General features: G+C 41.6%; 1 protein-coding gene across 1 annotated transcript in view; it reads right to left on the bottom strand.

Annotated features, from left to right (window-relative positions):
- Positions 1-27,931, bottom strand: part of cdh5 (cadherin 5) — a gene marked incomplete at its 5' end in the record, with an annotated part of 106,027 nt that overhangs the window by 15,426 nt on the left and 62,670 nt on the right. The window contains 2 exons of the mRNA XM_079559328.1: positions 10,652-10,766; positions 12,170-12,300. Coding sequence (XP_079415454.1) covers positions 10,652-10,766; positions 12,170-12,300 — 246 coding nt within the window. The remainder of the gene's footprint in view (positions 1-10,651; positions 10,767-12,169; positions 12,301-27,931) is intronic.

Genomic DNA, 27,931 nt, shown 5'->3' with positions numbered 1-27,931 from the left:
TCAGGTAAGAACATATCACAGTATGGAAAAACGGTGGGCAGTTCCTTTAAAGGCCATATACCCGATTTTCGGTGGGGGTTTTAGGGTTGGGGGCTTACAAACAAATATCTATACTACCAAAACGCGTCACACATATTAAAAGCTTGGGTTTATTCAGTATGCCGTTGGTTAGCTCTGTTGCCTCATAGCAATGAAGGTCCTGTGCTTGATTCCTGCTAACACAAAAAGAGACCCTGAATCGCAGTGGGACTTTCCTGGAAAAATCCCAAACAATCAATCAGGGGTAGGCAAGTTTGCTTGATAAAGGGACGATTTTCTTCATCATCAAAAGACCAAGGGCCGGATCCTCCAATTATAGGCCCAAGGAAAACATGACTTTCTACAAATGTCAGTGTTGTACATTATATTATGGCCTAAATGGGTGTTCTGCTTGAAGAATTTTTCACATTTCTAGTGTACTTTAACAGGCATTTGATCTCTGATTTGTGTAATTATGTTCCTCAAAGTCATCTCGAGGGCCAGATGTTCTATGATTTAGGTCCGGTTTTGGCCCCTGGGCCTGACGTTGCCTACCCCTGCAATAAACATTAGCCTTCCAAACAGGGTCCACTAAATCGACACAGCTGGACATTTCTCTACTTAGAAGGCCGACGTCTATCGCTGTGGATGTTTGAGAAATCTTTTTCATTTCTGTGCACGTGTTCAGAGGGCAAGACTTTTTCCCTGGGAAGTTGAACGTTGGTGTGTCTGTGACTGAAAAGAAAAGAAATGGAAATCATCTAGAGCTTGGAATTTGTTTCCATATTTCCATCTGTCATTTGTTCGTTTTGGCAACATTTTCTGGAGATACGGTCTTAGCTACAGTCTCCAGGAATTCCTTTCCGTGCCGTTTTTGCATCGTCGTCTAAGTCGACAAAGCATCCCGTTGACAACAGCTTTGATTGAAAGCATTTACTGAAGGAGAAAAAAAAGCGACGCTGAATCGCGCACCAAACGGAACAGACGTCCAAATGGTCCCGCAGCAAAGGCATCCTTCATCGTCTGAACTTCTTGGACAAGGACAGAGGCGGCAGCAGAAGGAAGGACTCTGGGAGAGAGGAGTCTTGGAAGGACGTTTTGGACACGCCGCCTCAGTCCCGATACGAACCGCCCATTAGCCATGCCTTTTAGCACATGCAGCCTGACGAGGGGCACTCATTTCAAACTTTCGCATGAGAAAACCGAACCTTTTTAATCTTTTAACAACACATGCTCCCGAGTTTAATAAGCTGGAGAGATATCAGTCGGGGGCCAAATACGACGGGCTTTCTTCCGCGACTGGGAAAAAAAAAAAAGAAAGAAGAGGAACGTCTTTCTTTGGCGTGTCCGATTCCGCTCCTTGTGAGAAAATTCTGCCCGCGCTAAATTGCTCCGGGGCCGCGCGGCGAGATAATGGCGGGGCGCGTTAAATAGTTAATCGGTCCCGCGTTGGAGGTGTGTGATAAAGGGAACAGAGGGGAGACCCAAAGGGAGAGGGGAGATAGTGAGAGTATTAATAGTTAATGGTGTTTGGTGCCGCTCGATAAGATAAACTTCTCATTAGCGCCGGGGCCGTTCCCACATTTCCGCGCACCGCCTCTACATTTTAATGTTTTATTTTTTGGAATGCCGGGAAGTTGGGAGGACTAGTATTAAAGCCTGGTTAGTGTCATGTGGTCACTGGAGTTGCTTAATGGAGGGTATGTGGCACCATTTTTGTAAACATGACCTACCTTGCGTTGAAGCAAAGCACTTAGCACAAACCGAGCCAAATAAAATGGCTTAACACCTGTCTCCATATGACAATGCAACTATACAGCTACCTAAGACAATTTATCATTTTCATGTACTTTAACTGATATTAAAGGTGAACAATACAACTTTTTATGCGAAAACTTTCTAAACAATTGATCCTGGAGTGTTGGAGAGAACACTGTGATGGAAAGTAAAGGCGCCATGTTGACCACCTACACAAGAAAGATCAAATGCGCAAAAATATCAACTTTTTTTTTTCCACATAAAAAGTTACATAATGCACCTTTAACTGTAGTTGCCAGATCTTTGGGCAAAAAACACTTTGCAAAAAAGAAAGGAAGGAAGAATAAAAACACTTGCTCATATCCGGAATCTTTCCTCAATAAAGTCCTCATGCCACAGTGGTTCCCCTTAAAGCTCAGTAAATTCTGCAGGTTCTGAGCTTGAGTTAAAGTGCATCCACAAACTTGTTCTTGTGTCTTAAGCTTAAGACACAAAATTCAGCTTAAGGGGGTTGATCTAAAGAGCTTCTTTCGGACCGGGCAAAACAGAAGCAGCTCCAATAGGTTGCCTTCACAAAACGTCAAAACATTGTATACAGTGTAGTTTAAAGTGCATATGACACATTAGTCGTTTTTTTGCTAAAACATAGTTGACACAGTTATATTTATGATATTAGAATTACCACCAAGAGCTTCCAACAAATATTCACTTTAAGTTTGCTCCATCAACACAACACGTCCTCAATTCTCAATCCTACAATTTTCATACACCATTCACACCATTCATTGATGAAAATAAGTTGCAGCCCTAGACATATGGTGCGTTCATGTGGCCTGGGGTGCTCGTTTTCCTGAGATGTGACATAATTGTCTCCAGTTGGTTTGTGTTCATGTGGTTTTTATGTGGGAAAGTGGGGATTTTGACGTAATGAAATATTATTTATTACTTTTTATCACTGATTAGTGCTTAGCTCAGTTAATCATTTAACTGTGTTGTTAGCATCTCAAAAGCTGAATATTAGTTTGTTATTTAAAAAATATCACGTAAACTTTACTTTTTACTTTTACAAGGATGACGACAGCTAACAAAAAAGTAGCACTGTTTAATTAAAAAGCTCACATTGGGCGATATAAGAACAAATGAGCTGATTTCCGCATCAGGTGAGGAAGTCGGGAAGCTCATTTTGACGCGAGTTCCCAGTCGTTTTCCCCAGTTGAGCGAACGTTCACGTGCATTCCCCAACTGGGGAAGCCGTTCCCCGAGTTCTCCGGGATCACATGAATGCCCCGATATATAGAGGCAAACAGTTTAAAGCTGTTGCCGTGCCAACCATGTTATGTCAATCCGCTACTTGCACATAACCCATATATAATAATGCCTGCGCCTTGGGAGGTAGCTACGACCTGGAGGCCTTTGAGTGCGAGTGAAGCTACGGCCAAACAATGATGAAAAACAACTTCTGCTGTGCTCGTAATTGCTCCAACAATCGAAAACGTAATCGGGAACTACAAAGCTCTGCACACGAGGTTAACGAGAGCTTTGAACCCGATCGACTTTTCAAAATCAATAGATAAAAAGGTACAGATTTTCTTAAGGTTAGTTTTTATGGTATTTGGAAGATTAATATTAGTCTCTTCGATGACAGCTCACAACGCCATATTGTTTACAGCAGCGAACCCTCCAAGGCGCAATGCATTATGGTATTGTGCAAGTAGCGAATGGGAAACGAGTGTCAAACTGCTATGCTAACTTTACGTCTAGCAAGTGGAGACAATAGTCAAATGATAAGCTCGATGTTGGTCAGAAGAAAGGACTTCCAGCTATAAGACGAACGCGGCAGGTTTGTGAATCCAATCACATCCAAACAATTATCAGGGAAACATTTGGATATTTTCTGTGATTTCTTTCCAAAACTGTGTCATTCAGTTATATTGGCCACTGCTCGGACTGAAAATTGAATGAAACCTTTTGAGTTTCTGTTGTACTCCGGAGCGGGCAGGTTTAGAGTGAAGGCTGACGACCTACGGCTGACAGTGTTTTCCCGTTTCATTCCACTTTTGGAAGAAGTGCTCGGAGCGTGTATTTTCTTTTAATGAATGCGCACTGACCGCAGGGTTAGTAATACTAGTCTGACGAGGCAAATTGGACCTAAATTGGATCTAAATTCTCAGAAAGCGCATCAGCTCCACTGCCTGAAAAAAAAAAGAAGACCGCCACATCAACGAGGTGTGCTCATGCATGCGTGTCGCCGCATTGACAGGTATCTGTTCTTTTGGTGCATGTTGTCATGGGAATAAGTTCCATGAGTAGCTGATTGTTGTCACATCGCTGATGGCGCGGCGTTTAGGCGCTCGCACTCGCGGGAAACGCCCGAGGGACCCCAGGTTTTCAGTCTTGTACTTCCAATATTTTGAAGGTTTTTCCAGAAGGATTTTTCTATATCAAATTTCTGCTTAATTGAGCTTTGAAACCCCCAAAAAACAACAAATACATCTACTGATAACTAGCTTATTCAAAACCTACAAGAGATCCAAAATCCCCTGTGACTAATATGTAGGGCTACAGTACTAAGTAACTTGTTTACCTTAATAAATCCTTTCCATTGTCCCTCTGGGGGTAATACAAATGTTAATGGGATGATTGGGGGGTCTTTCATCTTCCCCTGGTGTCTCTGGCCAGAAAACCACAATTGCAACTTCGCTGCCACCGGGTAGGCGTCACCAAAACACACTAATTGAATCACGAAGAAGCAAACAGGCTAACGGGCAAAGCTAACTTTGGGCTAGCACCACTTAAACAGTATATACAGCCAAGTTTGAGTGACAAAAATGATCTCCATTGTGTAATTGGATGTACAATATCCCTCTGTCCCTTTGTCTTTTCTGTCAGCGTAGTATTTACTTAATTAATGAGTAAAAAACAGCAACATGCTACCACACCTGCAGTGGCACTGATGACCTCTAGGGGCATGAGTTACTAGTACTGCTTTAAAGTACTGTATAAAAAGCAGAAACCAAAAAAAAACCTTCTATTTTTAGATCCAAGTTTTGATGCTGTTGGTCCAGGGACAGCATTAAAGGAAGTGACTGGTTGTTTCAGATCAGATAAATGATTTTTTTATCGCCCATTTTTCCTAATTTTTGCACAATTGTTTTCCCCATTTCCCCCAATTCTTTTACACATTTTTTTTTAATTTTTTTTCTCATTTTCCAATTTTCCCCCCTCATTTTTATTACTAATATTTTCGCTCATAGGTATTCCCAATTTCTATACCTATAATATACATATAAAAAGGTATTGTTCAGGTATCAGTATCGAAAACCACCAGTACTCGTTAAAGTACTAGAATCCGGAACGTTATCCAGCCCTACTAATAATGTCAACAACAATATAACCATACATTTAAATCTGCCTCTGTTGCTATTGTTTTACACATGAAATAGCTGTGTTACCTTATGCCTACAATAATTGCCGCAGATGAATCTATATCCGTCCCCATTGTGTAATTACTAAGTAAATGACACAGTGATTATACACTATATCTTGCACTATGCTCATGTCCCTATAGGCCTACCTCTTCATCTCACACTCAAGCAACGCTGTAGCAATAAGAGTGACACTCTTAATATAACTGCCATCGTGGTTCTCCAAAAGAAACTTTTGATTGGCAGCTCAGAGAGGAGCTTTACTCTTTTATGGCGACACTTTATGAGAGAGAAAATACGGCTTTTTTTTCTGTTACAAGTTAATTCCAAGACAGGCAAATAAAGTTTTGTACATCTTTATCCTGAAATTGCAGTTCTGAATAGAGAGTTAGGCTTTTATTGGCAGTTACAATTTCACAGTGAGGGGCCACACTCACTTTCGGCGACGGTTTGTGACAAATAGGATTTCTGTCATTCTGTCACGGAATGTTTTTGTCTAATTTCCTGTCGGACAGTGTACGGTAAAAAGACTACTTCCTGTCCACATTTCAATGTAAAAACAAGATAGTATGAATGAAAAACTTTTTACATAAAAAGTTGCATAGGGCACCTTTGAAGTTCTATTTTTAATCATTTTTATTTTTATGTTGAAATGTGGACAGGAAGAGGTCTTTACCCTATGCTAGCCAACAGGAAGTTAGCCAAAAACATTCTACTGTGGCTCTTAGGATATTTGTTCTGTGCCTTTTAAAGCTGAGACAATAGAAAGTTGAAGATTAACTGTTGGTTGCTGCCCCAACTTGTTTCTAGCTCTCATAATACCACCTACACATCTTGATTGTTCATATCCATCGATACATGTAGCGTTGTCAGACAAGGGAGCGAAGCAGTGCCGACTGCCGTAGACTCTTACTGAAGATAGATGATAACGTCCATAAATGCAGGCTGGTATAATTAACCCCACGTATTGCTTCCTTTACAATATTGTTCATTTGCATAGCTTGAAAAAAAAATAGTACAGCATCTCACACTGCAACACCAGTCTCAATAACATTCACAACATTCTGGCTCCTCTCAAAACTTGATCTGTCTCTTTCACTTACACTGCACCTTGGTTCACTCCCACTCTTGGCCAGTTAAAAGGAAAAGGCCGCCAACTCCAAAGACTGTACAGAAAAGTGGACTCTCTATTCACAAGGACATGCACAGTACACAGAGCACATCGCCCAGTACAAGGACTCCATTTCTAAAGGCAAATCCACATACCACTCCGGTTTGATCAGTTCAAATGAAGAAGATTCCAAGGCTCCTTTTCTCCCTCATCTCAAACATCACATACCCTCCCAATTCACTTCCATCTCTATTCTCTATTTTTCCGATGTCCGCGGATTTCCCTGGCATTGTTCTAGTAAAGTAAAGTAGAGTAATATGCGTTTTATAGGTTTGAATAAATATGTGTATTTGGGGCACAGCTTGGGGGTAATGATGGGTTCCGATCCCATACCAGTGGAACCTCTGGGTACCTCGCGATTCGATACGTGATACATCACTCATGATATGCTGATACTACAGTAATCAATATACTGCACATTATAACCTGCAATATTTCCCTCTTTTCAAAGAAATAATTATGTGCAGTTTTTAACCTTTTCATGATGACTTCATGAACAACTATGCTCAATATTTTTATGATTTACAGCCGTTTTTATCCTGTACCTCAGCTCCTTTGTTCTTAAAGTGATAGTCTGTAAGATTGCAAAATGAGGAAAGAGAGAGAGAGAGAAATTTGAAACAATCAAGTCCCACCGTCTTCCCCTCCTTATTGGACCAGAAAGCCACTCCTAGTTTGCAAAATGACGACAGCGAGAGCAAACTTTCAAATGGAAATGTTCAAGCTCCGTCCCTCTCCTCTCCTGATTGGACCAGACAGATCAGTTCACAGGAACGCTAATCTCATTGGTCAAAGTTACGGCACTGGGGATTCTGATTAGTTGCAAAGGGAAAACGATTACTATTCAATACTTACAGTACGTCATATTGCAGGCCCAGGCACTAAATACATATACCCAGTCTTTTAAATTTGTAAAATATTCACAGACTATCACTTTAAAAAATAAGTAAACAAATGATCCCCGACTTACTCAATGGCCTGATTAACCGTCTTTTGTCAGTGGCATCACTTCATTTACATTTGAATACACAAAAGGACAAAAGGAATACATTAACCAGGGGACTTTTTGAAAGTTGGTCTCTCCAAACTCTTTGAAATTGAAGTTGACAGAATTGGTACAAAGCCGTGGTGGTTGCAGATGTTTCACCTAAGATGTATTTTTGTATTTGTAAATCTCAATGAGTTTTTACCTGATTAAAGCAGTACTAAGTAACTTGTTTACCTTAATAAATTATTTCCGTAGTCTCTCGGGGGGTAATACAAAGGTTAATGGGATGATTGGAGGGGGTCTTTCACCTTCCCCTGGTGTGTCTGGACAGAAAACCAAACTTGTAACTTCGCTGCCTCCGGGTCAGAGGCGCAATACACACAAATGGAATCACGACGAAGAAGCCAACAGGCTAACGGGCAAAGCTAACTGCAGTCGAGCACCACTTAAACAGCATTTACAGCCAAGTTTGAGTGAAAAAATGATCTCCATTGTGTAACTGGATGAACAATAACCCCTTTGTCTTTTCTGTCAGCGTAGTATTTACTCTCAAGGACAATTAATGAGTAAAAAAAAACTAACTTGCTGTACACCTGCAATGACGCTTATGGCCTCTAGGGGCATGCGTTACTTAGTACTGCTTTAGATAAAGGTTAAAAATGTTTTAACAAAATTGCTGTACTTTTTTTCCACACTGTTTTGGCAAATGTTGCTCAATGGCTGTTATTGCCTTGCGCCAGTATAATGGCAGATTTGTATGGTATGGTATAACACTAAATCTATGACTTCCAGTTCCGAACTCTGAATCCAGATTGATCAGTTTAGATGGAAGACATCTGGATGTGGTTTAAAAATGTGCAGATGTCTTATATCTTTACAATTCCCTCCGGATGCGGCGCTTCATTTAACATCACGCAGTTCGTTTTACCATCAAATTCTGTCAAAACAAGACATGAAAAATATCAAATAAGGACCGAAGCAGAGCTAAAAGGCTGCATCCAAATGCATCACCCCACGTCTGCTCTTTTTTCTCTCTCCATTGTTTCCCCAGCCTCCCGTAATATCTCTATTCTACCAACTATATCCAGTCTGTCGCCCTGGCAACATGACAAGAGTCTTTTTTTTTTTCAACCCTCTTCCATAAACCTAACCAGAGCAGGGGGCTAAGGTGCGGTATCAAAGAGAATGCTAAGCTGTTCGACCGTGGGCATTATTTCAACATCCGCTATTGCATTATTCATAAAACTAACAACACCAGGAGCCAAAAAAAAGTTCCAGGCAAAAAAAAAGGAAAATGTATTTATAGCAGCACACAAGTGAAGGAAGGAGCGCGTCTGCGTTTTGCCCTTCGGTGTTTTTGAAGGAATAGCTTGAGCACAAAATATGACTCCATTTGATTAAGTCAATGAGTGCACAATGTGAGCGGAAAACATGATAATTATTTTGATAAATAATGTGTTGCTATTCAGTCAAACCAGGATATTTTTCTTACCTCCATGTGTGTGTCTTAGCACGCACAACATCTCATAAATTTGGCCCTATTTTGCTGTTCTAAAAAAGCCAAATTATAAGCGGGAATGAGGTTCAGTCAGCTATCGGGGAAGCCGCCGGCGCTTATGCTGCGTTCCACTTGATCTGAGGTCGGAATTTCCAGACAAATCCAGGAAATTTCAACAGGAACTAATTCGAGAAGGTGCATTTAAAGATGACTGTGCCCTACCTGACATGTAACAAGTGTAAAGCTTCAATAAACTGCCTTATTTAGCTATAGTTAGCGGCAAACAATTTGAAACTGTTGCCGACCATATTATAGATACAGACGGCATTGCGTCATAGAAGGGGGCGTGGCTTCGTCGAGGGGAAAACAGAATCTTTAGGGAAACACAATTTTCCACTCTTTTTAGCCATTTTCTGGTGGAATATGAAATTATTTATCACATACAAATAAAGTCAAATGTAAATCGGGTCCATATGGGTATTTTTCCACAGCAGATTGTTCAGTAGAAGTGAAAAAACGGCAGTCGTAGCTTGTGCTAGCTAGCGTTAGCATTAGCACGATGCTAACATGTAGCATCATGTTAGCATTCTCCGTTATCTATGTATCTATGGACTGCTGAACCACTTTGCTCCTCTCCATTCCTTTGTATCTTTATTGTGTAGAAAACTATATTCATAATTCAGCATTTGTTAAAACACTTTTTGAATAATTAGAGAAAGTTTAGATTTTTGTCCAAATTGTTTTCCCAATAAACTGTTTTCAAACATGACCATATATGGGCGAGTTCAGAGATGCCGTCTGTATCTATGTCAATGAGAAATTAGTCAGACTGCTATGCTTTAACTCTATCTTTGTCAGTAGCTTAAAAAGATCGAATAAAAATGACTTCTTCCCAACATTTCTTCGTTAATTTGCTGATTCACTTAAATGAAATGACAATTATTACTTACTAGAGATCCATCCAAATAAGCATTCAAACGTACTCAAAATAATGTCGAAACGGATGAGCTTCACTGCTCTGTTGCTAGTGTCTCAATTAACAGTTAAAAGGAAAATATGAAACTGAAATATCACTGCAGTTATAATAAATACATTATACTACCATTATAATAATAACCGTTCTTGTCTGACTCAATGTTATTATGAAGCATCCATCTCCAATGTTTCCAACCTGGACAAATGGAACGCCACAACTCACCAAAACATTAAATTTTCCGACTTAACTGGAACGCAGCATTAATCCATCTTTATTAATCTTTATTCTACAGTCTATGGTAGCACCCTATGCGATACAGTTTGCCCATCCCTGCTTTATGCACATGCTCCGATGGGCGGGAATGAAAAAATGGGTACATGATTATTGCAGTAAATATATGTCAGTTCGCTACCTGTAAATGCATTAGTGATATGGCCTTGCATCTTGCCTTGTACGAATGCACTATAGCGATGAGAGGGTTATATAAATGTGCATCATTTTAAAGCAACAAAGTCAAACAGCATTTGCATATAAACTAGGCAACAGGTTTTCTTATTCAAATTCCATGCTTTTTAATGCCATTGTTTGCCATTTCTTTAGATTTGCAAACATCCTCAAACTGTAAACTGAGGAAATTGAAAAAAAAAAACAGGAGCAATGCCATTATTTTACAAGAAATTGAAAGTGAATGACCATTTTCATCCAATGTAATAATGACATTTAAGGCCTTCAAGAACCACCAGCACAGCCCTGTATGGCCTCATCTGTGACAGTCATCGGCAGTCAAACAGACAAAACACAGTCGAACACTCCTTACCCAGGATGGTGAGTATGCAGAGCAGGATGGCGATGAGGGCGTGTACGCTGACTCCCATCCTCAGAGCGGCCGCCTTACACTGGGTCGGGACTCTCCTGTGGTCACAGCGACACGCCTGCAACATGTATGGTGATCAGAGGGGGAATTTATTCACAGGATGCATTCGTTGGTATTGATATGTCATGTTTTATAGTTTCCAATATTGTCTGTGAATGGGAAATAGACTGGATGAAAAACTAAATACAACCCGCCATGTTTAACAACAGGCATGCTGACTAATCAATGGTGCCTTTTGCCACGTCAACGAACTTCATGCCCGATCTCGAGTTTTATTAAATACCTTTGCCCATTACGCAACAGAATCCAGGAAACACCGACTTGTGCTTCAGTAGTTGAAGAAACAACCATGAAGCAAATTGACAATGGAGCTGGAAAAGGTTTGGATTTTTCGTATCCCTTTAAGCTCTTGATAGGAACTTGTCCATTCAAGGTCAGTGCCCTGTGAATCTCCACATTTTCAGCTGGGTTTGTCCAAGTGTACTTGCTATATGATAAGTTTTCGATGTATGGCAGAAACTAATCCAGACACAGAGAGGACCGGCGAACTGCACGTTACTGTACGTCTACAGTAATTGGCACCCCGGTGGCTTCACATATTTGAAGTCAATTCCGGGGAGCGCGGTATTGTTTTGTTGACCCTTTTGTCAATGAACAGGGAATATTCTAACTAGGGCTTTGCGGCATCAGGCTTTTAATAACTGGATTATGTTTTGGAATTAGCATAGAAGAGGACGGGGGTTAGAAGGTTTTATCAAAGACCCCATGGAGCGCACAGACCAAACACGGCGTCTCTTCAGTGCGCTGCCTTCGGGGGCTGGACTACGGAGTTTTCGGATTGTGTCTAGGAGACGGAAGAACTGTTTCATTCAGCAGGTTGTCAGAAAGCTGAACTCTCTCCATCCCCTGACCTCCCAAACCGTGGTCCACCCCAGCCTCTCAAGGAAGCTGAAATGTCTTGTAAGTCCAACACTCAAGACTATGCTCTACTTTCAAAACGCATGAAGCTTTCTGTCCGTCCACTCCGTCGGTCACTTTGTTCACCCAGAGCGTGACGTGCGCAATTTGCAACGAAACCATCACTGCTTTCACCTCTTTTTCTGGACTATTTTGGTAAAACAGGCTGAGCTTTAGAAACATGGGGAAGCACAGATACAGGGACGATAATTACACTTGGATCTCTTTACGTACGAAATGGAAGCGTAATTGAGCCTTTTGTCTACTTCACACAGTGTGATGACGGCTCAGGAACTTTTGTCTACGATGGACAACTCTTGTACAACTGAGACTTTGACATAACAATTTCAATTTGATTATAGTTATTCGTACCGCTCTTTCTCAAAATGTTGCAAAGGCCTGACTAAAGCTTTTACATCTGTTCATATTACCTGTTTTTCTAACTGTTTGACTGAGAGTCTACACACCAACATATCAATTTGTTTGCCTAGAGCACATACGAACCTTAATGGCCACGTAGGTGACACTGGTCAGCAGGGGCCTCCCTCCGTCGCCCACCCTCACTGCCACGCTGTAGTCCCGGGAGTCGTCCAGACTGAAGGGGCCCTGCTTCACCACGATGTCGGCCGAGTTATCTGAAAGAGACAAACATGAAATCAGCCTTTTTTTTTTTTGCAAGTCCCTCGGATGAATGAAACGCAAGCCCAAACGTTGTACGAAACTGATGGACATAGACATAGACACATTTACAACCTAATCGTTTTAAAAAGGTCAACGTTTTTTTGGGACCTTGTGCGAGGCATAGCGATGTGTTTGTGAAGGCCAGTGTTAGGAGAGTGAGGCGAGCAGCATCACTTATGTCAACTTTTAAGGCCGTAACGTTTAGTCGAATAATTGGGGCGTCGAGAGTCAATCCCTTTCGGGAGGTGTTGGGGGTCCTCCCACAGGAAAAACTACCTAATGCGTGCAATTTCCTGCATTCTGGTGCATTTTCGCCTTGTGAACAGGTAAAAAATCACAACAGTGCGTAATAAATATACTGTATTTCTTTCCTTTACTTACTCCTTTATTTATTTAATGCTACAACAAATAAAGCACAGAATTACAGGGTCCAACGAAGATAAGTTTGGACAAAAATACTGTATTTTACACCAATGCCAACTTCATTCATAATTTCCAGTGATGACGACATGGCATTTGTCGTATATTGATGAAGTGTATGTCGGATGAATGCAACCTGGCCGTTGAGATGCTTTGTGAAAGATTAGGCACTGTATGACTCGGATTTACCCCTCCTGGAACAGCCACTTTAACTTGGTGGAGGGGTTTGAGCGCCCGAATGATCCTGGGAGCTCTGTTGTCGGGGGCTTCGTGCCCCTGGTAGGGTCTCCCATGGCAAACAGGTCCAAGGTGACGGGTCAGACAAAGAGCGGTTCAGAAACCCCTTATGAGAGACCAACAGGCCTGAGAACCATGAGGAGCCATAAGGGGCTGGTGCAATGTGATTTGGGCAGCTCCAACGGCTGCCCCCAACGACCCGGCAAAGGAAAAATGGATGGATGGATGGATGGATGGATAGACTCGGATTTCGGAGCACAAAGTATAAAGTATAATCCATGGCAAGGGGGGAAAATGTTTTCAATTGCGTTGTTTTTGGGTCTCTCTGTTTTTTTTTTTTATATATATCTCTGTGGACGAGAGTTTTGCTCGACCTGAGATGGCAAAAACACATAATTTCAGGGAGTGATGGGGCCACAGGAGAGATGTACCTCGGTGCTATAAAGTTGGTCCATTTAGCCTTGTCACGATAACATACAATCTTCCAGTCCTGCAGTGCGTGTTCAATAAAAGTAAGTCCTTTCTTTGCTCAAAAACTACAGTCGATTGCACCGAGGGTTCGACAGTAATGTAGTTTGGATTCTCTGTACGCGCTTAACACGCGGTGACAATAAAGCTAACTTGGGTTGTTTTTGAACATTAGCACAGATACAAGTCACATATGGGAAAAAAAAAAAAAAAAAGGATGAAAAATATCGGATTGGGTCCACTTAAGCCTGAAGTCTGAAGCCTGAAGTTCACCAAATCTGTCATCCGCCCCCACAGTATAGCGGCAGCAGCAGATGTAGCTTTTCCTTTAGCAAAACGCATGTCTAATTGGTCTGAATCATCATGTGTCCTCAGCGGAGCGCGGCTAATGTTCACCTGCTCAGGCGGTGAAAGCGCTCAGCTATTTATACCGCGGCACGGCACCGGGGGAGCGCCAAGACAAAATGATTCATTTGGGGGAATTAGAGCTGCAAAAAAAAACACATGCGGCGCAAAAAAGTTATGGTAATGTGCAATCTGACGGATTATGAGGGGAGGAGGAAATATGTGTACAGAAATAACTTACTAAGATTAAGTGTAGACGTTGTACAGTTTTTTTCCCCCCTTTCTTGGTCATAGCTTTGACTAAATCCAACTCAAATTTTTTACATTGTATTTTTGTATTGTGTTTTATATTGGCTACCAGTTACGTGTGGTCAAGGGAAAAACAACAAAAACAATATGAATACAACTAAATAAATTTAAAAAAAACTTCTTTTTTTGATGATGATAGGGATTTCCAATGATTTGAGAGACTCCGGTGTCCCGCACACACTGACCTGGGCTCATTCATTCTGTGCCTTTTTTGCCCCAATACATTTTTTTTGTATAGGTTGCTTTGGTTTTCTATCATCTGGATAAAGTGGGCAAAAGTGGGCACCGGCGGGGCTGAATAAGGTGACTAGACCGACTGCAAATGAGGGCAGCAGCATGCTGTGTCCATGTGGCACATAAGGACTGTAACTTACCTGATAGGCGGGTGGGGCACGAGAGGTATGGCCATGCGCATTGTGTTCTCTCTATATTTTTAGTTGGAAAATTTGCTTTTAATGGAAAATGCTGTTTCAGTGTAAGGAAGATTCACGCTGCCTCCAGACACAGTCGGTTACATCTTCCTCCAATTTTGTTGACTTTAGTGCTGGGGGTAACTCGCTACTTAGTCAATCAATCAATCTTTATTTATAGAGTGCTTTTCATACACAGGTGCAATATATATTCCAATATATATATACAGTTATCACAATACACACACACACCTACACCCCCTACCCTTTACTATGCACTCACACTCACACACAGAATAAAGATATCCGTCCTCAGATTACGTTTTCAGAGTAACGAGTAAAGTAGCAAGTTACTTTTGCATTTGCAGGTAATAAAGTACTAGTTTCCTTTTCAAATCAGTAACACGTTAGTTTGCGTTCACTGACATTATGGAAATACTTACATTATTTTTAACTTACTGGAAAAAAGGACAATACAGATGAAGCTAAAGAGAAAAACCATGATGAAGCTAGCCCTCCCAAACAACAACACAGCTTTTGGCAGGATCAGTCTTTCCAATAATCAACAAACTCGTAGCTGTTATGTGTTTGAGGAAAGCTGTACAATCAATCTAAATCAAGCTGAAAGTGCATTGAGTGTTCAATGCACTTTGTAAAGCGTAAGAGCTCCTTTACAGACATCCTTTTTGTTGAAAAAACACAGTTTTTGACAAACTGTTTACATAAAGCGAACAAAGCTAAGCTTTTATACGTAGACAGTTCATGCCTGTAGTTCATGCTCATTATTGTTGCCTTTAGCAGTAATTTGTCCACATACAAAATAAAGCTCAGAAGCAAATTTATTGGAGCATTCCACATCGGAAAAAAAAGATCGACAAATGAAGGCAATATAAAGATGTTCTTGAAGTAGCCCTCGGCTGACCCCTGCTCTAATGCATTACCTTCATAATAAAGTAACGCAAACGACTTTTCCAGTTACCAGTAACTTTTAAAAGTAACGTTACTCAACACTGCTGTTGTCTGTACTACTTGTGCCCCACCAGCTGCTGCGTCACCGTTGGATACTGACATGACTTGCCGTTCTAACCTTTGGGTGCGCAACAAAGCATTGGTCAAAATGGTTGATTTTGGTTCCACATTTGTATTTCTTATCCATTTGAAATCTTCTGTTCCATTCTTCGTATACTGTTTTCCCCGCCTTTGCTTCATAGCTGGTCAGACTTACCCGCTGCTCTAATTAAAGGGGCTGGAAAAAGTTCTCACAACACACTGACCACTATTTAAAATGCAGATTGCAATATCAACGCTCTTTATCCAAGCTTAACACGCTCCACTAAAAGACTACCGCGCACTTTGGGTGAAGTCCGGGAGACACAGGGGGATAAACCTAGCTCGCGCTGAAATCAGAATATGAAGACCTTTTTTAAAGTAGCAGCGAAACCACAGCACAAAAAAAGACTACAGAGAACAAGTGTCCTAGTGTGATCCAGAGACTCCGCGGTACAGCATGGAGCAGCGACGATATGCTATGGGTTATATTATTATAATCACATAAATAAGGTAGTGTAAAGTTTTCTGCGTATTTGCTTCACCCATGAGTCTCTTCGTACCTTCCAGGACGCTTCGAAGAGTGTGTAAAAGTTGTCTTGACGATAGCTTGAACTTTTTCTTAAATATAGTGATTGTGTTTCAATTTTAGCCAACAAACCACCAACACTTACAGGCATTTTGTCATCTCGAAAGAATAGAAAGCGCAATAAATTAAAAACATATTGTTGGATCATTGGTCAAGCAAGTCTCAAGTCCCAAAAATTCCGACTCCCACCTCTGGTTATGTCAAATATGTAAGGAATCACTCACTCTTTCACATATCACGAGTATCCTTCCACTATTTACTTCACTTACTCTGTCAGAGAGACAAAAAAAAAAGTTTGAAATTGGACACGAGACCGCCCAGAAACGCGAGGCAGCAGAAAATGGCACCGTTTACCAAAGAAGTGATTTAAGAGAAAGCATTTTCAAACCGAGCGCAAACAACGACTCCAACAATGCAACCATTTGTCACATCCAGCCGGGCGGTCATTTCCTGTGGAGACGGGGAACGCTTTATCCGCGACGTCCTGCTCGGGAGGAATTTAGCTGGCACACAATGGCAGGAAGAAGGAGGCTTGTGTACGTTTGAAAATATTGGTCAAGAAAAAAAAACGACTCTGAGGCAAAAAGGCTAAGCTCGCAACGTGGAGCATGGAATACGAATCGAGTTTTGACCTGTTTGCCTTTTACGACGAATGCACTTCCAACAGTATACATTTTTGACATTTTTTAGTCTTTTGAAGTGCTTTTGGACAGCTTGGCATGGTTTAGAAAGAGCTAACAACAGTAGCTGCAAACGATTAGCAAGGAACGATTTGTAGAAGAGGAAATTTGAGCTCTGAAAGATGAGGATGAATGAGAGGATGAATCCAAAGATGTCGCTGGACTTTAAGTGCCCCATATCATGCTTCACTCGGGCTTGTAGTGGACATAATTATGAAACATTGTAGAAAATACCCCTATGTCTGATGATATTATTGAATGCAAATGTTTGACTTGGACAGGATCGGGGCAACATGCTTGTAAGATTGTAAAACCGTGGTGCCCAAAGTGCGGCCCTGGTGCCAAACGCGGCCCAGTTTTTGACGGCCTTCAGGCTTCTTGCTTAGTTAGCACATGTCAGTTACACAATTAGTGGTTGCACGGTTAAACCCCTGCTACAGTGGCCTTCCACGACATTCCAATACGCGGCCCATGATGAAAAGTGTTTGGACACCCATGACAACATCAAGGGAATCTCCACGTGACGTCAAGAGTGTGGGCCGACGTTTGAAGAGCAAGGCGGACTGAATAAGCAGGATTAACGAAATGACATGTTTCTGACAAGGACATGGTACAATTCTGCGGCACATCTTTTAACTGGGAACAAAAAACATGAGCACATCAACTCGGTTTTAGCTTCTCGGCACCGGTTTGTTTCAAAGTTGATTTTAAGGTTGTATTGTTGTATTGTAAAGTTTTAAAGCCTTGATTGGACAAGAACTTCTAACTGCCTCTAAAAGCCTGAGGGTGGATCAATCACCCAGAGCTGAAGTTAAGAAGTGGATGGCCTCTACAAATGGGTAATCATCCCAAAGACACAGCAAAATCCACAATGGACGACGTAAAGAAGTGCAGTCTGAAGGTTTTCCCGTGGCCTTCACAGTCTCCTGACAGTCTCCTGACCTAGACATCAGGCACGAGCTGACTCGAGGATAGACTACTGTAACGCCCTCTACACTGGACTTAACCAATCACTCTTCAATCGACGTCTCCTCTCCAACACCTCCAGACGCTCGCACATCACCCCAGTCCTCCGCTATCTCCACTGGCTCCCAGTCCGGTTTAGGGTGGAGTTTAAGGTCCTAATGTTTGTGTTCAATGGTCTGGCCCCGATCTACCTCACCGAATTAGTAGCGGCCTACCAACCAGCCAGAACTCTGCGCTCCTCTGAACACACCTTCCTGGTCACTCCCAAGTGGAAATACAAAAAGCTTGGAAGCTTGGAAGCATCACTGAGTTGAGTGTTATTAAATCACGGTTGAAGACATCTCTTTTCAGACAAGCTTTCGTTACATAGCCACTGACTGCTGTTTTTCTGTACATTTGTGTTTGTATTTATTAATGTCTATTGTGATTGTTGTTCTTGGTTGGTTGGTTGGTTGGTTGGTTGGTTGGTTGGTTGGTTGGTCATTGAAGACCTGTGGATGGACCTCAAAAGAACAGTGTAGCAGCAAGACCGCCCAGAAACCTCTTAGATCTGGAAGACTTTTGTAAAGAAGAAAAGGCAAAATTCCCTCAAGCTAAAATTGAAAGTCTGTCTAGAAAAGCATTTAAAGCTGTGATACTTGTCATATTGACCACTAGGCCTTAACTCTGCATGACATGGGCACGTGTCTTCTGAAACTTCATGTCTTCTGGAGATCATTTCATTTCTTCCCCTTGCTTCATTGTTCTCATTAATAGAACTTCTGATCCGAGGTGACGAAACCTCTGCACCCCACTGTATATTCCCTTTAAAGCCCAGTATAGTATAGTAAGTGTTGGGCAAGTGTTTTTACTGAATACGCAGGTCTATTTAAACATGCACAATTAAACAAGGTCTTTTTTTTTTGGTGAGGGATCAACAAAATTGGTTAAAAGCTTGACAAAGCGTTCAGGGCCCTCTGGCTATTCCCGTTTCCAAAAGCAAACCTCGGACGAAACTCAAATCAACTTGTTCCTATGCGCAGCGTGTCGCGGAAAGCCAACGCTTATTATTTAGCACGCTCGGCTGTTGCGTCTCTCTGGTGACCACTTCAGATCAGATCACAGCAGAGCGCTCTGTATGCAAATAAACAAGCCCCCTCAAAAGGCTCGCAAATAATGATTGGTCCTTTCATCTCCACTTCCTGAGCCGCTCGGGATCCAAATTAACTGGCCCTCCACAATACTCAATCTTCCGGGGCTCTTTCGAAAACGACGGCGAGTTGATTTCGGTTATGCAAAGCGGGCCCGCGGCACAATGGGACAATGGCCGCGGAGCTACTAACGGGCTACAGCGTGGACGGCCATGCTAATATTCTCTTTCCACTCTGAAAGAAGAAGAGTTGGTCCTGGGGGGAATGGATTTTCACAAGGGGCAGCGCAGACAATAAGTAAATATGAAGAGATGCAAAAAAAAAAAAAAACAGCTTGGCCGCATCGGAACACATTTGATGCACTTTGAGAAACAAAACATGGTGAAGAAAAATTGGAATTCAAGAGTCATTTCACGGCGTGGCGACGAAAGATGGTGTACTTTAAATGAGATAAATGGACAGAATGAAGGCTTCAAATTGATTTGACACAAATATGAGTAAATATGTATATGTATGTTAAGTGTGACTTTACACACAATATTGAGCTACTCCCTATTGACAGTTTCATTGATAAACACAGCAAAAAAAAAAGCTGAAATAACAACAGCTCCACTGCATTCCAAATGATTATGCAAATGATATTTCAGCACCATAAAGGTGAAAAAAACAAGTTTTTCAATTAAACTCATGGATGTTATTGTGTCTCAGGGTTCTTTGAATCACTGACATCAATCTTAGACGCCTGTGATGATTAGTTGTCAGGTTTAGCCCAGTTAAGGGAAAAACTACTGATAAAAGACCTTCCACATTATTAAGCAGACCAACAAGCAATATAGGAAAGAAAAAGGATCTCTCTGCTAATGAAAAGCGTGAAATAGTTGAATGCCTTGGACTAGGTATGAAAACCTTTGATATTTCCTGAAAGATTAGCATAATCATCGTACTGTTAAGAGATTTGTGGATGATTCAGAGCACACGGGTTTGTTCAGAAAAAGGCAACGGCTTCTGCCAGACAAACACATCAGATTAATAGAACAGCTGCTACAAAGCAGCAAACAGGTATTTGAAGCTGCTGGTGCCTCTGGAGTCTCTCGAACATCAAGGTGTAGGACCCTCCAGAGGCTGCAGTTGTCCAGCCTCCCCCAAACTGTTAATTGAAGCTCATGAACAGAAACAGTTGCAACGGGCTCAGAAATAAATGAGGACTCATTTTCAAACAGTGTTGTTCACTGATGAGTGCCGTGTAACCCTGGATGGTCAGATGGATGGAGTAGTGCAGGGGTAGGCAACGTCAGGCCCGAGTGCAAAATCCAGCCCTCCAGCATAGAAGCTCTGGCCCTCAGGATTTTTTTAATGATTTTGAAGATGATATTATTACACAAATCAGAGGTTAAATGCCTGTTTGAATACTCTAAAAATGTGCAAAATACTGTCAAATCTTTAAAATTCCTAAACAAGTCCCCCAATTAGGTCACGTATAGGGCTGGGTACCGTTCAATATCTGAACAATGCTTTGTAGTGGATGGTTGCTGAATGGCCACCATCCACTACTCCATCATCAACAACTCTGTGACGTCAGTAAAGAGGGGGCGGAGTCATGTTTTGGGCCAGAATCATGAGGAGAGAGCTGGTCGGCCCCTTTAGGCTCCCTGAAGGTGTGAAAATGACCTCTGAAAAATGTGAAAAATATGGGGAGTTTCTGACTGACTGCATCATTGACTGCTATGGGCATAAAAAGAGAGAAACTCATGATGTGGACCCCATCTGACCCTGACCTCAACCCTATTGAGAAACTTTGGAGTCTCAAGAAAAACATCTCTGAGGGTGGGAGGCGGTTTTCATCCAAACAGCAGATCCGGGAGGCTACTCTGACGTTCTGCAAAGAAATCCAAGCAGAAACTCTCCAAAAACTCAAAGGTTTAATGGATGCAAGAATTTTGAAGCTGCTATCAACTAATGGCCCTATGTTAAAGTATAACTTTTTGTTTTGATTGAAATAGCTTTTGATTTCCGTAAATATGACCTCCTAATGCTCCTTTGAAAAAGAGATTCCTAATCTCAGTGGGACTTTCTTGGTTAATTAAAATGTCAAATAAATAAAAAATAAATAGTTATTAGCACAAACATCTGTAAATATTCAACTTTGTTTTTTGGCCGGTATGATGGGCCGAGTTCCTGAATTACAAAAAAGAGCAAAGAGTGACTTTTTTGTTTTTACTACTGACATATAGTAAGATGTGAGAAAAATCTTAACATTGACCATTGTGTGAAATATCGATGTTTTCGCCTTCCCGGTGTCACCCAAAGGTGTGCTTTTTTCGTGTATTGCTGCTAATCTGCGTCATCATTAGACCAGCCCCGACCACTGCCTCAGAGCACATTTACACATTTACACTAACCTTTGAATACGTGGGCGAAAGACCAGGGGTCTCGCGGGTCAAATTTGTGCCTTCAAGGAGTGTGATTCAGCCCTCGATGGGGGACTGAGAGCTGTAAGGGATCTCTGTTTTCATTCAACAACGCACGGAATAGACAACAAAAAATATATATTCTAATTATCCAAAATCATTACAGGACATTTGATTAGTCAGCCGTGTCACTGTTGTAACATCAAAACATTCTTCTTAAGGAGAAACACCACAGGTGAAAATATACAGAGGTCAATGTTGAGAGTTTTCTCCCTTGACGTCTTATTTTTAAATCTACATTATAAAAAAGTCGAAAGTCAAATTTTCTCCAAATGAGCTTTTCTCTACAGTCTTGCAACAACATATGCACTTTAGTAGTTCATACAGACTTCATGCTTTAACGGAGAGCAAACTCCAGAAAAGGGAATTGAACCCGGGACCCACCATGCCACAATATTTACATTTCAAAGATTTTTCAGAGGATTTTCTTAATATCCAATTTCTAGCCTGATTTAAAAAGCTCTGAACCCTCCTGTTTTTTTCACTAATAACTTGCTTATTCAGAAACTAAACAAGGTCCAAAATCCCCTCTGAAAAGAAATCTTGGTAACTAATATTTTAACAAAATAAAACCATACATTAAAACATGGGTCTATGCATTATTTAGATTTCATTCCTTATGCTTAAAAAGTGTAGTTTTTATATGAAAATATAAAATGGCAGCAATACACAATATTTCTATCTACACAAAAAGTTTCAAATTGATATCTCCAAAGTTTTTATTTAACAATCAATTCTATCCCACCAATACTTAATCAACATCAGACATTTTTTTGGAAAAAGTTTGGTTCATCCTAACCCATGAGCCATTGTCGCTCCATGGCTGCTTATCATGAAAAGGCACCGAAAGAGATGTCTGGAGGGTTCTGAAAAAAGCGATGTTGACAATGCCCTATGACACTGAAAAAGACAATCCAATCTCGTAGAGGGAATAAAGGTGAAGAAATGTCCTATTACGTGGCAGCAGATGACATTAGCCCCGGCCTGTCGGGACACACTGTTATGAATAATGCAGGTCAGTGGCAGACTCCGACAGGTCTGCAGTCCATTCACACCTGCGGATGATGCCGTCCACTGGGGTCCACAACGACGGAGGACACTGCTACTGTTACTGCGAGGGGACAAACTCTGGACTGGACTCTGAAGGTCAAGGAAAAGGCCAAGGAAGGAAAGTTTGTAAGAGAAACAAGCAAAAGTAGAGACTTAAGGCACTTGAAAGCAGGCCTCCACTAAGGCAACGATCAATACCAAAACATTGCAACCCTAGGCGCATTGAGTTGCCTTGTGTACGAAATGCGCAGAATAAAATAAGTTGCCATACCTTTCCAAGAACCAGCATAAAAAGCTTGTAAATGTATATAAATATCAATCTGTTCATTTTCTGCTCATTTGCAGATCAGTATTTAGTACGTACAAACTACCTTTCCTTACTCCACTTCATTCAGCTTCGATTTGTTTGAAAAATAAAATAGTTTCTCGGTGTTTCGTCTCTCGCCTCAAGAGCCTACGTCAGCAACTGATTATCTCTTGCAGCAGGCTGGATTTATCCTGACCTAGGGTCTTAAACATTAAATATCATGGCTGAAAGCAAACCAAAAGCAGGTTCGTAAGCCACAATTATGCACGTGTCCACTTTGAATTGTAAATCGTAAATCTATGCTTGCAATCGCAGTCTTGTCTGAAAATTTGCCTATCCTATTGAGAGTCAGGAGGTGGACGGAGAAGGTTTCGTGGAGACCAATAATATATATATATAATAGTAAGACCAAGCTCATGCCCGGTGCACATTTTACAATTTCAGAAGATAATTGGATGGGGAAGAAAAAATGTGCATAGTTCAAAGAGAGAATCGTAGCTATGAGCAAAGTTTTGTCGAAGCAGTTTCCGGAGCAGACGGCGTGTGTTTAGCCGAGGCAAGCGCCGCATGCGAGTCCTGTTTTTTTTTCGCGGAAAAGTCCAGGTAAAGTAAAACGCCCATTCATGTCTGGCATATATTATTGATGTAACAGTCCGCTGACAGTTGGCTCGTCCTCAGCCAATGCAATCTCAGATCGTCCGACGCAGGTGAGCTAAATCCCCCGACTGCCCAAACCATACAACTCCCGGCCCCCGAAATGAGATCCCAGCAGGGACACAGCGCGCCGTCAAACCGCAAAACCCAACCTGCTCTGAGTTCTGTTTCTATACCGTCTCTCTGAGCAAAAGTAAACCACACGTCAAAACTTCTTGGACTGCTCTGTGACAGAACATCTCCGAAGTCGCGCATCACATCTCCTCCCCGATAAGGTTCGTGTGGGCGGACAGTACAGACGGCGCCTTAACTAACTAAATAAAAGATTAGAAATGTCCTCCTGTCTTCTCCCTTGCAGCCTGTCTGTTTGCAGCCCGGCCCTCTACGGATTCCATTGTTTGTTGACTGTCCCGTCACCCTCTTTTCTACCCCCCCCTTCCACCCCACTCTCGCTTTGAATCTCATTACACCAGTGTTTTCCATTGTCTGTCTACGATATTAATGCAGCCGCCGCCTTGTCCTGTCACTTCGCGGTCTGGGATACATGCGCTTTTTAAGTCTCTAGCGGGAAAACGGAAGCGTGTGTGCGTGTGTGTGTTTTTTGCTGGTTTTGAAAAACGCCGGTCGAGGAGGATGAATATTTTAGGACATTTCACTTTGCAGACGCACGTGTTGGTTCGGTTAAGACGGGGGGGAGTGAGAGACTGAGTGAGATAGAGGGAGAGTGTGGCGGATTGGGAGATTTCAAAGACTCTTGAGGGGGGACAAGTTCACACTGTCACCGCGAATCAAAGAGGGGGCCGTTGAGTTTTAGCACCTCAGACTGTCGCCGTTCTCGCGTTCGCCGTCTTGCACACGTGACAACATTGATCACTTGCGTCGAAGAGTGCGTTCTGGTCCACTTTCAAGGCCGGAACATTTCACCCACGACTCAAAAGAGGGGCCCGTTTGAGTTTTATACTTTATTGTCCCCATAGGGAAATTTGTCCTCTGTATTTAACCCATCCATCGATGCCACTGGGGCAACCCGTAAGGAGCAGTGGTCGACGGCAGCGTCGCGCCCAGGGACCCATCTCCATGATGTGGAGCCAGGCTGATGGTCAGAATCACCTGGCTGGAGGATCACCTATTGCACATGTTTTTAGTGGTAGGGGAAGGAGGAAGGAGGAAACCTACGCAGACACGGGGAGAACATGCAAACTCCACACAGAAAGGCCCTGTCCAGGTGGCTAAAATATTTTTCCTAGGATACTTGGTAAATGGTGGACATTCATCATCCAATCAGAGACGTATTAAGATTAGGCACCAGCCCACTATCCTTAAGGTTAGTGGCTAGGGCAGGGTCAGGGTTAGGCTGATTGGTCGATATATGTATGACGTTTCACTCTCATGACTTGTGACTGGTTGATCTGCCAACTATCCTAGGAAAAATATTGTCACGTCCAGGTGGGAATCGAATCCAGGACCTTCTAGCTGTGAAGTGGAGGCGCTAACCGCTGCGCTACTGTGCCGACCTAAAAAGCCTTACAGCCAAAACATTTCACCCTGTAAACGAAAGCAAGCATTTCACGTGTCTCAAACGAAATGGGAGATTTTAGAGAAACAAACATGAAGTTAAGAAGCTGCCACTGTGAGTGTTCTAAGTCTTCGCAACCACTTTCAATCCCACTTCTCAGACTTGAGATAAAACCGAGGCTTTATGACATTTTTCTTCTGTCGGTAAATGTGTCCTTTTGTGACTTTGACAGGAGTTCGGCAAATACGCTCCGCACATTCAAACGTTGATCGAACATTTTCCGAGAATTTAAAAGCCTGCTCTGTTTGCTGGTAATAAAGCGAAGGCTGTACTTTGAACCTCATAGAAAATAAGTTTAGCCATCATTTCAAGGGCTCTATGTTGAAGAAAGTATGTTTATTTGGGTCAAGGTTCTCTACTGGGAATGTCTCAAGTGAGTTTGGGTCAGGATCGAAGTGACAAGACTGCTGATACAAGTGGACGGTTTGGGTTTCCTCTGCAGGGTGGCTGGACGCGCACTTAGAGATGTGGTGAGGTGCTCAGTCGCCTGGAAGAAGCTCGGACTAAAGCCGCTGCTCCTTCTCATCGAGCCCCTGTGACCTAATAACACATGCCGGTAATTGAAATCAAATGGAAAAAGACCGTAAGCAAAGACCGTATTGAACCCTAACCTCTCGTAACACATAGCTATTGGATTCCAGATCAATCAGACCTTTAAATTATGCAATTTAACTCTCGCAACTTCACAAACAGGATCCACGGGTATGTGCTTACATTTCCAAGTGAACTGAAATGTGTTTTACAACCAATCAAACTGAACATTTAAAAAATGAAATATGACACACACAAAAACGTTGTGCTCTACATGTCCAGGTGAAGCCAACTTTTGGGGCTATAAACTGTCTAAAAGCCTGTGTTCGCTTGACTTTTGTAGCAAAAGCTGCACCTTGGAAGGCTCCTATAAACTTCTACCACAGGCTACGAAAATAAGTCCATGGGTTTTATGTAAAATTCTAGGATGTATGTTTGCTCTGGTCAAAGTTTTCTGGAGCCTATCACAGTTGTCTCAATCCTGGTTGGACCAGTGCCAGTGAAACACTGTGTTTAGACAACCGTTCAGGCTCACATTCCTACATATGTGAGGTCAAATTTAAGGTCATTCATATATATGAACGCTGAAGAACAAACCTGTTACTTGGTTCAGAGCTATGAAAAAAGTTTCATATCATTAGGGGCAAGGTTGGATTAGACTTTTTGTTGATAAATACTCTACTAATAGTGATATGTTTCTTTTAAGATTTATTTTTTAAAACAATAGGATAGAAGATAAAAGCTGGATGCTTTTGAAAAAGACAATTGCATTTTTTGTCACTCAAGTTCTGACCCAGGTAACAATTTTAGATTTTTAGAACATTTTGGGTACGTTTTTTCCAAGTAATGGGAACGTTGCCTGTAGGTTATGTTTAGTTATTTCGTGGTCATGATGGAAAGTTTTCTGTACATTTATAAAAACCTTTTTTTTTTTTTTGCTTAAATTGCCATTTCGAAACTGCAATTAGTATTTCAAACCTTCCAACTATAATACAAACTTATTTGTCGAAGCTTGTCCACTAACTAGCTTGCTAAAGGGCAATATCAGTGTAAGCCAACATTACATTACCAAAATAATTGAAGCTTTTTCAATTTACTAATTGCCACAATTCAAATTAGAATTGCGATTACCATGTACAACATGCTTTGGTGATAGAACTTGCCAACGTTATTCACATAAGTTGTGGCTTTTTACATTATAAACAAATATGCTTTTAAACTTAGCTGTATTTTGTTAAAGCCTTTTTCTTATACTTCATTGGAAGGCTGCCACAAACATATGGTAACTTATAAAAGTGCAAAAGTTCAGTTTCAGTCGTGATTTTCCTCATTTTGTTTCCTTTTTGCCTGGTAAAGTTTGCTGGAAAAAAATGTGTTGAAATGGTTTGACGAAATTGTTGATAACGATATTACAATATTTAAACTATTATCAATATTTCATGGGATCTGAGTTCAAGAAATTAAGCTATTCAATCCTTGTTTTTCTCGGTCCGTCTCCCTGAATAAAACCAATCCATGTGCCTGAATTTGTTCAATTTAAATGCGCATTTTCCCGACCAAGGAATCAAATCTTCGGAATATTGCGCGGTAACAATGTTGTGGATGCATTTGGGAGATGTGTGGCGATGTGGAAAGGGGGCTAACACTTTTGGTAAAACAAAAAAACAACAAAGCCTTGTATAAATAAATAGCAACTGCCGGTTTATTGGGGAGAAGGCAAGACTAGCAGACTGCGGGAAAAGGTTGGCTGCCTGTAATTACGTTGTCAGTCAAAGTACACGGGCATCCATTTAAAAACTTGTGCCCGCAGCAAAATGTGCTCAAGCGCGGAAAATACAACATGTAATTTATCATACACTCTGATAGGACCCACAGCGCTGAACAAGACTGAACCTTTTTCGTTAATAAGACGCCGAGATTAGTATTTCTGTGAAACCGTTTTTCACTGTGAATTTCTGGAGAATTCTTTTGACAGGCTGGGACCAAAGGAAAATAAAGTTGAAGCGTAAATTCAACGTGCTAGCAACAGATCTATGACTGAACCGAACAGATAGGACATTGATTGGCACGGTAATCCAACAAAAACAAATTTCTACCCCAGGCGGCCGAGTGATTATACTTAAGAACTTGTGAATACTAATATTTGGCTGTTAAAATCTTTCCAAGTAACATCAACTTTTGTCCATGTCAAAAACCAGTTGCCAAAAATATGATTCAGTACTTTAAAGCTGAAGCAGGTAGGTTCAGTATGTCGTGGGCCAATTTCCTTCCATGTCAAAGTACTAGGGACCTCCCAATCGGCCCGAAAGAGTACCGCATTCTCCAAATCCAAAGGTTGTACTTCATATATGACCTAAAAGTTCCCGTTGGTGCTGCCATTGTGCCCGTCCCTTCACTC

This window comes from Gobius niger (genome assembly GCF_951799975.1).
Source record: "Gobius niger genome assembly, chromosome: 7".
Taxonomy (NCBI): domain Eukaryota; kingdom Metazoa; phylum Chordata; class Actinopteri; order Gobiiformes; family Gobiidae; genus Gobius; species Gobius niger.
Note: the sequence above shows the minus strand (reverse complement) of the source record. Positions and strands in the feature narration are given on the sequence as shown.